Genomic DNA, 13,646 nt, shown 5'->3' on the forward strand with positions numbered 1-13,646 from the left:
AACGTGCTGATATTAAGTGGGTATAATGTTTGCTGCTTTGAGTTCAAGGTTATAGAAGATTACATAAACTGGTCTGATCAAACTTTGGTTCGTCTGTGTTTACTTTGTGCTTCACTGAATAGGTTTTCTCTTTCTTTTATTGGACCAAAAGTGATTGGTTCATTTACCTTCACCATATTATATAATGCATTATAATTGTTATGACCAGTGATAATGATATTTTATGATTGGTAGTCCTCTTTATTAGTTTTATGACACAAATTGAGCTTTGCTTTAGTGCAGCCTAGGTAAGATTTTGATTTGCAACTTTCCTATTTTATGCTTTGAATGGAAATTATATGATATCCTAACTGCATTTATGATTTTAGTAATTCACTTGCAATTTAATCAAATGTCATGTGTGAATGAACCTGCAAGGCAGTGCAATGTCTGGTTTCACCACTAGGTGAAACCAGACATTGCACTTGTTCTCTATAGAACAAAAATATCTGCTGCATGGCCACAGCAAGGCCACTAAGAGCGCCTCACTGTTTTTGTTTTTTTTACAAACTAAACCCAGTCTCAATTAGAACATTTATATTGTAGAGTTTAAAAAAATCAATGTGCCTGAAGTCACAAAAAATAGTGATAGTAACATCCTGCATTCCTGTCTAGATGTACCTGAAACTAGATACAGTGACAACAGGCATGTACAATGCACCAAGTGCACAATTCAGGAGCTGAGTATAATTTTTCAGAGAGTGAAAGTGGTAAACACCTCCTTCACTGTTGCTGTGCAGGAATGTGACAACTCTAAATCTTAATCCTTGGAATTTGTGAGGGGCCAAAGCTGATTGTGTGACCTGCTGCCCGGCTCCCTGAACGCCCCACAGGTAACTGGACTAAAAGAGCATTGCCTGACACGTTTAGGCGAAACACACTGTTCCACCTTTGAGGTCAAGTCAAGGCTAGTTTTATTTATACAGCTCCGAATCCTCATCATCAGAAGTTATCTCAGGACTTTTTTATATAAGATTAATATTGTAATTTACAGAAACACAACATTCCATCATGAGCAGGCACTCGGTGACAGTGGCAAGAAAAAACTCCTCCCTTTGAACAGGTAGAAGCGTTGGACAGAACCTGGCTCATGGTGGGCGGCCGTCTGCTTTGACTGGTGGGGTTGAGAGAGGGGCAAACGGAAAGCTAGAGAGGAGTGTAGGGAGGGGGGAGAGAGAGAGAGAACATAGCATTATGTAGGTCTTCATCAAAGCCATCCAGTCAGCTGATGCATGAAAGGCAGTGTGGACATTCATGACACTGACTAGTTACTTTCTACACAAACATAAAAAGCTTAATCCTGTGTAACAGCAACAAGCACCTGCTATTTTACCTTGTGAGAAAGAAAAAAAAAAAAAAAACCAAAGGGCCTAGTTTAGAGTTACTAATCTGTCTCCCCCTCAGCCCCTCAGCCCTCCCCCCTGCTCTGTTGTTGCTGTCCCCCTTCTGGCTGGCATGTGTGTGGAATAAAAATGTGCGAGGCCTTTTGTCCCGCTGGTTCCAAGTAACAGCTCTGCCCTCGCACAGGAGAAAAGGAGTGTGGGGAGAACAGGTCTGTCTCCCGCTAAAAGAGGAGCAGAAGAGGAGAGGGGAGACTCCAGCCCCCTCGGCCTGGAGATGCACTAGGTATTTTATTAAACTTCCTCAGTAGTTGTTTTGCAATAGATTTTTCTATCTAGGCCAAATCTCTTGTTTACATGATGTATGCCACTGGCTTTGGCGGGGAGTATTAACCAGGCTAAACCTGATGTGGATAGTTGTAATTAGGAGGTGAAAATGTCTTTCTGTTGCCGCCTCCAACCCAGGACAAATGAAAACAGAGCTGTCATTGGAAGCCGGTTTTCTCTGTGATATGGACTCAACCTGAAGCTCGTCACGTTTCCTGAGCTGAGAGGACTGTGAAGAGAGGGCGCTGGTGGAGTTTACACAGGTGATGTCTGGTTCTGTAGGTCCCCTGTTTTCACTCACTTCACACACATGTGAGTCTGAACTGACAGGATTGGCTTTGCACTTGAGGAAAAGTGTTTTCAATGACTGAATGAGTACAAGAAAAACAAGTCGACGCATCATAATGTTTTTCTCATTTTTAATCATTACTGAAAATCTGAGGTTTAGGCTGTGATAGTTTACCAGGGTTATATTACGGATTGTGATAATTGTAAATATAGATGTCTGTTAGAAGTTAATCATTAATCAAATAACTGCCAATTCACATAAAAATAAATATATTTTCAAAAAGCAAAAAAAAAAAAATTGTTTGATGTATAGCACACTGTAAAAAACACTACATTACAAATAAAAGCCCTGCATTGAAAGAATCAAAAGTTAAATTAATCATTACTGTTATAGTGTTAAATATCATATTAATGAATAATTATGTGCTTATATAATAGTAGTTGGTCAAGGTGGTGCTAGGTATTTTAATTTCTAACAATGTTTACGTATATTCATCATATGTTTTGTACTGTAATATCTTTATCTAAAAAGTAACAAGTAACTCTAGCTGTGCTGAGGTAGAAGTATATGGTAGTGTAAAATGGAAATAAAAAAAAGAAAGTACAAGTAACTCAAAACTCTTTTGACTACATACTGTATTGTTTTACCTGCTTGCAGTGCCCTGGGGGGCTGGTACCTGTAGATACACCTGCACACAAACACTGAGGGAACAGCAGGATGGAAGAAGCAGCAGAGGACAGGGGCAAGATGACCAGCCAGCAGGCTCTGTGTGCCCCGGACCAGAAGACCAGCAAACGTGCTGGCATCTCCACTCTCAAAGTACTAAAGCCACCTGTATAGTCAACACTTCTCTGCTGGTTATGTGGATCTGTTTTTCCTCATTGGCTGAAATTCATTCTGAATTGTAAATTGCAATTGATGAACCCATCAGTTAAAAGCCTAAAAGGCAGCGTGGTGGTGCAGTTGTCAGCACTCTCTCCTGACGGCAGGAAGGTCCTGGGTTCAAACTTTGGCCCTGCTTGCGTTCGGTTATGGAGGTTTTAGTTTCTAGGTTAATCGGTGATTCTAAATGACCCATACTACTGTGTATACTGTGTATATGTGTCAGCCTTATGTTAGACTGAAAACCTGCCTACTTCTCACCAATGTGGGATTGATAGGCGCCAGTGCCCCCTTTGACCCTGCAGGCTGAGCTGGTAAAGGTGATGGATGTGTATTTGCTTAAAATATGAGACTCACATCTGTTTTGGGGGCAATTTGTAGAGATATGCTTTCCCAAAAAGTAGTCAGAATCAAGCCAAAATATATTGTTTATTATGTCCTTACGAATCAAAGCCATACAATGTAATACATCAAACTGTACATAGCAAAACCTGCAGGAGAACTGCAATAATCCCTGATGGGAATGAATTTAGTTATAAAGAACCTCCAGGGTGCCCACACGCACAGCAGTAAAGCAGTGGAGGCTGCAATGTAATAACATCTGTACCCACAGTCAGAGCTTTGAAGTAAAATCAGACCTTGTATAGTGCATAGTAGATTTACAGTGTAGTATTCAGGTGACAGTATGCTAATATTTCTCCTTCCTATTTGTTTTCTAGTTGTTTATTGTGGCGCTCTCCTTCGCCTATTTCTCCAAGGCCCTGACAGGAACCTACATGAAGAGCTCCATCACTCAGATTGAGAGACGTTTCGACCTCTCCAGCACCCACATTGGACTCATAGATGGCAGTTTTGAGATGGGTACCATGTAACTCTAACTCTAATCTTTGCTCACTTTTGTTCTCCACCTCCTTTTTTCAGTTTGACTCTGTAGCTGATGATTTTCTAAATGTTTTTTTTTCTCCCGTTCTTTTTGGGTCACCTTTTTGGAGGTAGGCAACTTGTTGTTCCTCGCTGTGGTCAGCCATTTTGGTGCAAAGCTGCATCGGCCCAGGCTCATTGCCATTGGCTGTTTCCTCATGGCGGTGGGGGCCTTTCTCACTGGCCTGACCCACTTCTTCATGGGACGGTACACTTAAACAAACACTCGACTCAAACAATAATGCTGAAAAAAAAAAATCCAATTGTTTAATTGTGGCACCGCTGTTTTTTCACAGCTATAAGTATGACACGATCATTCAGGTTTTCCAGAATGACAGCGTGAACATCGCTGCCTGTGTGGACCCTCTGAAAACACTGGAAGTACCGGAAATTCAGATAGAGCCTTCTTTAGAGGACAACAAAGGTAAGACTGTGGGCTAAATGTTGGGATAAAGTGAAGGCCTTCATCATGATTTCCAATAATTCTAATTGCTGTTTAATTATCTACATCTAATGCAAGAAAATACTCTCACACACTTATTTCTGTGCCATTTGGTGCAACTTTAGCTACCACAATCAGTTTGTAGTCTTGAAGGCATTTCTCAGTAGCAATGTTGGTCTGCTAGTCGGTCGACCACTTTGGTCTGTTTCAAATACTATTGGATAGATTACCATGAAATTTTGTGCCGACATTCATGGTCCCCAGAGGATGGATTATTTACTTTGGTTATCCCCTGACTTTCCCTCTAGTCAACAGGGACATACATACAAAGAGTCTTGGTTAAAACCCTTAACAACAGGCTTTGTTTAAACCATCCCTGGAATGCACTGATCCTGGTCTGACCTTCAAAGCCGTTCACCTCCTGTGCAGTGTACATACTGCTCGACAACTGGAACCGTTGAACGTAACAACCGCAAAGCAACACTCCCTGGGTGGCTGAGAAGTCAAAACTTCCAGAATTCAGCGTATTCACGGCCTCATGTCAATAGCGCTAGTGATCAGTCTGCAGAGCAAGCCAACAAGGGCTCATTTGGAAAAGAGAAAGAGAAAGGGAGAATAATATGTGAATATGTGTTATCATCAGGTCTTACAACGTCAAGGAGAAAGCAGACATCTCTAATATATATGGTAATAAATCCAACTTGGATGCACATCTGTTCAGAACTGTTTTGCTCCCATTAATTGTTCTTCCCTGAGATGAGCTTCAGTTGAAATGGTACTTCAGCCTGTCTGCTGCTGAGCCATAATTAATTCTTATTCTCACAAAAACATCTGAAAAGATGACTTCTTGTGACCGAGAGATGGAAAAGTGTACAAATCAGACCCACAAGTTAACACTTCAATTTGGTTGGATTATTCGTGCACGGAGGACAGATCTGGTGCTGGGTACACCAAGTCTCTCACTGAATGACAGAACTTGAGCTGCTTATATCCTAACTTGATCTGGGCACGGTAACTATCATCCGTTAACCTCAAGACCTTTCTCTTACTGTTTCACTTTTATTGCTTATATCCTCCTAGAAGTGAATGCATCACTGAATCTCTGCAGGGATGTAGATAAACTCATAAACACCAATATAACCATAAAACTTAGATGTATGACAGACTCCTTGGTATCCTGCTCCCCCAAAGGTCAGCAGCCTACCTAAGGTTCACATTCTTAACGTCCTTAAACCAAAGTTGCCAACATGCAATACAAATACAACCTTACAACATCTCATGCACCCACAGAATGCAACGTATTGATCCAGTTCAGCCATTCAAATGAGATGCATTTACAAAGAAATACAATATGGAAGTTGCATACAATTCGGTGGGATTCAATCCTAAAACCACGTCCTCTTAAAACGAATCAACACCAAACTGTATACCTGTATACTTCATACCTCTGGTTTAAGTTAGCCGGCATCATTTCCTCTTTCTGAAGGACACATGAGGGGAATAAAGAAAGTGGTCCTCTAAGTTTGATGTAGTTTTCTTTTTTTTAATTAAACCTTTAGATAAACATGCAACAAACATGCAGAATTTCCATATGAATCTGTGAATAATGCAGTCCACACACACTGAAGTGGTGGTTTGAAACAACTACATGTATAATATAAAAGCTTATGTGATGACAGAAGATTTCCCTGTTGGTATGTGACAGTTTAAGATTAAACATTGTTATTGATTAAATGACCACAACAATCGTAATTCACTAGATCTGTGTAACAGAACAAATATCATGAATCCTTAGTGTATGTGTCACTATGCAGCTTGTGTGAAAGAGTCTGGTTCCAATATGTGGATCTACGTGTTCCTGGGGAACGCTCTGCGGGGGATTGGAGAGACCCCAGTCACACCTCTGGGCATCGCCTACATCGATGACTTTGCTAAAGCTGAAAACTCACCATTCTACATAGGTAAGACATTATTGCTTATTAGGGGTTTCCAGTGGGATTTTGAAAGGGTCTGATATGTACAATATTCCCTCAACAAACTGATCATTCCTTAAAAATGACACATTAATGATATAAAAAGTTGCTATCAGACAAAGGTAAAGGTATTTTCTAGACCACATTGTACCAAATATTAATCTGATTGTTTTGTGATTGGCAGCATGTCTCCAGACCATTACTCTCCTGGGCCCCATGTTTGGTTTCCTCCTGGGCTCCTATTGTGCCAAACTATATGTTGACATTGGATATGTTGATATGGGTGAGTGTAATGTGTTTGTTACTTGAGATGAAAGAGAGGTGAGGTCTTGATGGCGCTAGCTTTTTTCTTCTGTAAACTGATGTCATTTAACATTTATTTCAGCACCAGCTGCTGTAGTGGATGTCGCTGTAAGAAATTGAAACTTTGTGATTTTAACAAAGTAAAATAACATTAACTGTGTGAGCACAGAAATAACTACAGTTCCCATAAAAAAACCTTCTAGCATAGCAGCACAGGTGCTTAATTCATTGCAAGCTTGGTTTCGTGACGTCCGGACTTCTGGTTAGCTGTAAAAGCTAACATAAGATTGATTAGCTAGCTAGCTGACCGACAGTCATCAGCTATAAAGGAGAAGCCTTCGGGACACTGAAAAGAAGGCCTAGTTACAAAAATAACTAAAGATTCATAGCGGTAAATGTGCCACCATTGTTGATTTAAGCCAGTATGCTCTATGCAAGAATGGAAAGCTTGACAAGTGTAGCAACAGTAACAAAGAGGGTAGTTCAATGGTTTTGTATTCAACATTGGTGTACTGGTTTGGACACCAAAGAACGCTTTTTGCCTCAAAAGTGTTTTTGACAGAAGAGACATGGTGACCCTGGCTGGAGCTTTGGTTCAGCCTAATTTAGACCAAGCCTACTGCTTATTGCGCAAAGGTTCGACATACTACCATAAACATTGGCTGCACACCTGTAAGAACCGGTTACACAGACCTCCCTGAGTGTCCTTGTGAGGAACTGTCTGGACTCTCATGGGTAGATAAGGTAAAATCTGTAATTTAGTTGTCACACAAGCTCAATCAGTCCACCTTAAATGCGCAGTGTGGCTACCAGACAGTGTCCCATCCCTACTAATTAAGACGAAATTACTCTTTCCCAAATAAATGTCTGGTGTCCAATATGGTCACTGAAGTGGCAGATTGAAATTACAACACATACACACACATGGGGCTTCCTGCTGCACTCACTTGAAAATTTTTCTTTTCTTGCAGAAAGTGTGACCATCACTCCTAAAGATGCCCGCTGGGTGGGTGCCTGGTGGATGGGCTTCCTGGTGTCCTCTGCTCTCCTGCTCATCTCCAGCATCCCATTCTGGTTCCTGCCCCGCTCACTGCCCAAGCAGGGGGGAGATGAGGGCAAACCAACACTAGTACAGGAGACCCTGGATGGGACAGATGATGCCCTCAACAACAACCACAACCTCAAGTTTACTGAAATTGCAAAAGGTGCAGTAGAGACAGTCTTCCTCTTCATGACAGAACACTGTTGACACATTTCCCTCTCAGTTTTAGAACAGATTTTTTTTTACTTTGCTTGTATTTTGACTGGATGTCTGTTTACAGGGTTCCTTCCGTCGCTGAAACGCCTGTTGGGAACTCCTGCCTACTTCTTGCTCCTGTGTGGCAGCGTCCTGAAGTTCAACTCCTTCATCGGCCTGTTCACCTTCAAAGCCAAATACATGGAACAACAGTTTGGACAGTCTGCATCCAGAGCCAACTTCCTTATAGGTGAGAAAAATGCACGTGTTGTTCCAACTGTGCTCTTCTCACACTTTGAGGTATACTGCACAATCATACATGGTCAGCTAATGGTAGGTAGAACTGTAACTGCATGTAGACTAGTTAAACTATCAGAACAGAAGAAAAATACAACATAATGGATAAAAAAGGAAACATGGATTTCTCATTTGATTCAAACCACAAAATTGTAACCCCAGACATGCGCCATCATTAAAAGTCTAAAACAATTGGGTGTTTGCCTAATTACTGTTATTACAGTGATAATTATGGTGGATTTACCACTTGTAATTCTTTGTAATCTTAGAAGCTATGGATTCTCCAGCTTGGGAATCAAAAACTCAAAGACATTACACAAGTTTGATTATGGTAAATATTCATGTGCATGCTAATACAGTGACTTCCTATTGGTGGATTACAGTGGATCAGGACTCAAACCAATCAAAAATGTGTTTTGGGATGTTAAGAAAGGGTGAACACTTCTCACTGGAGAGCCAAGAACTCATTAATTCACTCGAGGCTAAATGTCTGATTGTATTTAAAGCTCCCATATGTTACACATATACTCTATATATTTACCAAATCTGTGGCAGTGACTGTATAGTTGTGATGTCACAAAGTTACATCCCATGACGGCTCATTTTAAAAGTCCCATGTTTTACATTTTCCAGTGTTTTATTCATTGATATCCATAAAAAAAGATATTTGTGGTTTTAATACCAAAAACCATCTTTTTGATGAAGTTATAAAGGTCAAAAGTCATCTGAGAACTTGAGTCGGCCATGCCTGATGGCTCATGATGCTGTCAGACCTCATACACTCACATACAAACAGCCTCCCAGTGTCCAGACCCCTGTGAGTTTTTCTTCTAGGTGTGTTGAACCTGCCAGCGGTGGCAGTGGGGATCTTCCTGGGAGGGCTGCTGATGAAGAGGTACAAACTGAGTGTGGTGTCAGGAGCTCAGCTCTCCTTTGCCACGTCCTTCATGGCATACCTCCTCCTGCTGCTGCAGTTTGGCACCAAGTGTGACAACATTCCCGTGGCTGGCCTCACCATTTCATACAATGGGTGAGTGCTGAGACATGAGGGGTATATGGAGATGACTACAGCTTTAACAAACCAAAATAATGTAACATATGAATCTTCTAGCTTCAAAATAAATGTGCATTTATATTTTCTTCAATTGTTCTTTACTGTCAACCCTTTTTATTATTCTAATATGAAATGTAAATGATCTTCGGCCTGCAGGACGCCGAGTACATCATACGAAAGTGAAATGCTCTTCTCAGAGTGTAACAGAGACTGCTCATGTTCGGCAGAGGAGTGGGACCCTGTGTGCTCAGACAGCGGCATCACCTACATCTCTCCGTGTATGGCTGGCTGCCTCAGCTCCAGTGGATACGGCAAGAACACAGTAAGGCCACACACAAGAACGTACAAACATCGTGTCCACTGTAAACGTGCTATTCAGCGAGGTGTTGGAAGATATTTGGGACTGATGAGTTACTTGGTCACTCAGTATTTAGGGGTTTTACTTTACTTTATTTACTACATTCCAGTAAAGACTTCAATTTAATGACTGGGCACATCTATTATTTTATTGTATTTCTTTCTGTAAAGTGTACGAAATCAGTGAAAGGGAAAACAACTCTTCTAGTGTTATCCAAATGATGGTATAAGGTATATTGCTGGATGGTACTTTACTGAAGTGATTTTGTAGTGTTCTCCCACTACATTGCATTGCATTGTTTGTCCTTTTTTATTTTACCAGGTCTTTCACAACTGCAGCTGCGTGTCTGCCTCCTACCCAGCGGGCAGCAGCACATCAGTGAAGCTGGGCCAGTGTCCCCATGCCAAGGACTGCAGCCGCAGTTTCACTTCCTACATGGCTGTATCTGTCCTCAGCTCCTTCATCAACTCTCTGGGAGCCACACCTGGATACATGGTCATCATACGGTCTGTGTGCCTGAGAGGGAAATAATGACAGTTTTAAATAATTTTCTTATAATTTCAACCTCAGATCATTGTTTTGATGGGATTACAGTGACATAACAAATTCAATGCATATTGAAGACTCTTATTGTCGAAGGGAAAAAATAGTTTTCTATATAATGATTGATATAAGTGACCTTGTGTTGTTGTGTAATCGCAGGTGCATCTCACCAGAGCTCAAATCGCTCGCGCTGGGTATGCAGGCCTTGGTAACCAGGACTCTTGGTGAGCCTCACTATGCTCAGTTGCATGAAAAGTGCAATTCTTTGGTTTTAAACTGTGGATTTATTTTGGTTTTCAGTGTCAGTACTGCCTCTGTCACCTTTATTCTTGTGTGAGTGCAAAGTTTTGTATTAGTTTGGTATGTGTTTGAGGAACACAATATTTGTCTGTACTTCAGTGTTGTAACAGTACACATCTGGGTGATACTTTGTCTGTAGGTGGAATTCCTGCACCAGTGTATTTTGGGGCCCTGATTGATTCAACTTGCCTGAAGTGGTCGATCAAGAAGTGTGGGGGCAGGGGCGCATGTCGCATTTATGACTCTGAAATGTACAGGTACACCACGGACTACAAATGTGGAAATAGAACGTGATTGCTAATATGACTTTTGCTCAAAGGTGTGTGGTATTATTACTATTTCCACCACTTAAGTCACCATAACAATAAAGATTTCTGCCCTTTATTGCCTTCTGTTCATCTTTTGTCTCTATTTTCAGGATCATCTTCCTGGGTCTGATCACTTGTCTCAGCGGTTCCTCCTATTTCTTCATCATTGCCGTCATCGTTCTCCTCAGAAAACAGTTTCGAAAGCCAGAGCAGGAAACAGAGTCACAGCAACCGAAAGCTTCAAAGGAAATCGAACTTAAGGCCCCATCGAACCCCACTAAGGACCAGCCCAGCGCTCCTAAAACTCCCAAAGTGCCTCACGCCCCAAATGTTCAGGTAAGGACTGCGACAGAACTGGAGGAGGGGAGGGAGGTTTGTAAAAGAGAGCAGCCCGCCGAAGATGGCAAACTCATCTCCACAAGTAACACACAAGAGAAGCAACAGTCCGGTTCCCTGACACAGATCACTGTTGAGCTCTCTCCACCTCCTGCTGATGGAGCAACGTCAGAGCTGCACGAGCTGACGACAGAGGAGGAGGAGGAGGAGGAGGAGGAGGAGGAGGAGAGGAAAGATGAAGTCTGCACGGAGTCGAACGCGCAGGTGGATAAAGAGAAGCCGGACCCTCAGAACGAGCTAAAGGAGGAAACACATCACAGCAAAGAAACTGACGGCCAACAAAACTGAGGTGTTCATGTCAAACAAGGCCTCACGGGACTGCTGTAGAAATGTTTGGCCAAAAGTTGCATTTGCTTGGATTGTCGGGAGGGATTGCTTCTTCCTCTGGACTATGGCGTGCTCTATTCTCTAACAGTATTTTCTTTTTCTTCTTTCATTACAGGATAGAGCTGTTGCATCTTAAACCTATCACTTAGTCATGAAGAGACATTTTCCACAATTCAAAAATACTGACTCATGTGTGCACTGATTACACAGCATCACTGCAAGTCATAGAACATTAGTGTCAACCTATTGGCCAAAATAAATGTTTCCCTTTTTATGTCAGTAAATGATTCCTTGAATGTGTCATGCTACTGTTACATTAAATTTTACAGATCAGATGTGTGCACAGTCTCCTCTCAAAAACATTAATCAAATCAATGTTAACACAACATCATGCTATGGACAAAGTTTCTGTTTGGTCTCTTCCTCACAAGTGGCTTATGTGCTAAAAGTGAAAATTGAGAACAGAATTTTCAAATGTGTTATTTAAACCAGCAGTAATTCAGTTTTTTGGCCACTTGGTGGCAGCGGAACAAGATGCAAATACAATCCTGCAATATTCTCCCCTTATAAAGTTGAGGGGCAAACATGCTAGCAAAGAGTGGCTTATTTAAACCTTGAGCAGACACAGAGCAGCATTAGCATTCATTTGGAGTCGTGTTTCTTGGCACCTGATGATCACAAGTCAAATATTCACTCTCCTTTTAGCTCCTGAGTTTTAATCCCCAACAAACCCTGAAGAAAATATCTAGTCCTTTAGCTGCTAAATCCTGCACTATGTTCACCAGCTAGTTGTTAACTTTGTTTTTCTGCTGTTGGACAAGCAGTGTACAGTTTTATTGTTTGTTTATTTTTTTTGCTGAAAGCAGCTGCCTTTGAAAAGACACTGATTAGAGCTGTGAGAGTGAACCAAAACAGTACAGTTGTACGCTGTAAGACCAGAACAATGATATAAAAGGTGATATAAATCTCTGTAGAATGGACAGGAACTGCAGAGTTAGGTGATAATTCTCTGTGTGTTTGACACCTTTCACATCACACATGCTGTAATGTGAAAGGTGGAGCTTTCGCTCCTTTGTTGACATAAAAAAATATTGATTATAGCAGCTTTAAGTTTTGGTAAAAGGTTGTTTGTCTAGTTTGGAGATGGTATTAAAATTGACATTTATGTATACAATATCAAAGATTACTTTCATTTCTCTCTATTTGAATGCTTTCTTTCAACCAGTACTGTTACTGTGTGCACATATATGTATTCACATATATATATCTCATGAATATTACGCTGGAGGAAAAACTACATCACTTTTCACACACAACAATGAAACAAACCTCCAACCTTGATGGGCAAAGAGCTGTTCATTTCCATGCATTAATTAAACAACTGATATCTGTTTTCCCAGTACAGGTAGGTGTTGGTAATATTAACAGTTTATTTCTGTGTACTGTATTGATGCATTATGAGCCTGAGACAGTACAAAGTGGGTGTGTGTGTGAGTTCTTGTTTGGAGCTGGACACGTTCATAGTTCACTACAAACACTGTAAACCTCCAGGTGTGGATGCTCTCAATATGAACAGTAATCATTAGAGGCCACATCACCATTACCTTTACTGGCACTGGCTATTTATCTACTAACCATTCCCTGGTGACTTTTGATCCCTCTCATGTCCACTGCTAGAGGAATACTAATAAAGCCATGTTAAGCTTGTGTATTGGACCTTACAGCAGCACTGAATGCCAAAATGTGAACGGTAGCAAAGCCGCACCTGAAGTTCGAAACAAGAAAGTAACACAGTGTTTCTGATACTATAAAGATCACGTACATTCATTCAGATTTCTGTAAATTGAGGATAATTTGTGGTACATTGGAATGATTTGAACGACATGTTCCCCTTGACTATGACATACAAAAATAGATTATGTCCTACACGTCACCACCCACATTCTTCTTTCTCTTTTCTCCCCCTTACTTTCCTTTTTCTTCTCTTTCTTTGCACCTTGTCCTATTTTTCAAGATAACAATTCTAAACACCGCCCTCACATCCACTGGAGTTAAATATTTATATGTTGATTTCGTTTCTTTAAGTTAACCAGCATTTGCCAATGACATAAGTGCATTGATAAATCTGTGGCAAAAATTGATCATTTTTTGCCTGCAATAGTTGTTTGTTACGTGTTCATCAGCCTTGGAATAACTAATAACTAATAATCCTTGTAAAAGTAAAGAAGAATATCCTGTCAGCCTGTCTCCGTCTGTCTGTCATCTGAAGCTTACAGGAAACACAAGGAGGTGTTCACAGGACCTTGGTGG

At 41.0% G+C, this 13,646-nt stretch overlaps 1 protein-coding gene across 3 annotated transcripts; it reads left to right on the forward strand.

Annotated features, from left to right (window-relative positions):
* Positions 1-1,546: 1,546 nt before the first annotated feature.
* LOC111224688 (solute carrier organic anion transporter family member 1C1-like) lies at positions 1,547-12,813 on the forward strand. 3 transcript variants are annotated; one of them, XM_022749273.1, is made up of 17 exons: positions 1,547-1,665; positions 1,845-1,969; positions 2,653-2,814; positions 3,597-3,738; positions 3,874-4,006; positions 4,095-4,222; positions 6,055-6,201; positions 6,398-6,496; positions 7,488-7,721; positions 7,839-8,003; positions 8,885-9,080; positions 9,261-9,426; positions 9,784-9,968; positions 10,165-10,229; positions 10,445-10,562; positions 10,724-11,298; positions 11,452-12,813. In XM_022749273.1, the coding sequence occupies exons 3-16, from the start codon at positions 2,713-2,715 to the stop codon at positions 11,295-11,297; spliced, it is 2,454 nt and encodes an 817-aa protein (XP_022604994.1). In that variant the 5' UTR covers positions 1,547-1,665; positions 1,845-1,969; positions 2,653-2,712; the 3' UTR covers position 11,298; positions 11,452-12,813. The 3 variants fall into 3 exon arrangements, with proteins under 3 accessions (XP_022604994.1, XP_022604995.1, XP_022604996.1); XM_022749274.1 differs by having other exon boundaries at positions 10,724-10,949; XM_022749275.1 differs by lacking the exon at positions 11,452-12,813 and having other exon boundaries at positions 10,445-10,624; positions 10,724-10,811.
* The last annotated feature ends 833 nt before the right edge of the window (positions 12,814-13,646 follow it).

Source organism: Seriola dumerili, unplaced genomic scaffold (assembly GCF_002260705.1).
Source record: "Seriola dumerili isolate Sdu_G_001 unplaced genomic scaffold, Sdu_1.0 BDQW01000138.1, whole genome shotgun sequence".
Classification (NCBI taxonomy): Eukaryota; Metazoa; Chordata; class Actinopteri; order Carangiformes; family Carangidae; genus Seriola; species Seriola dumerili.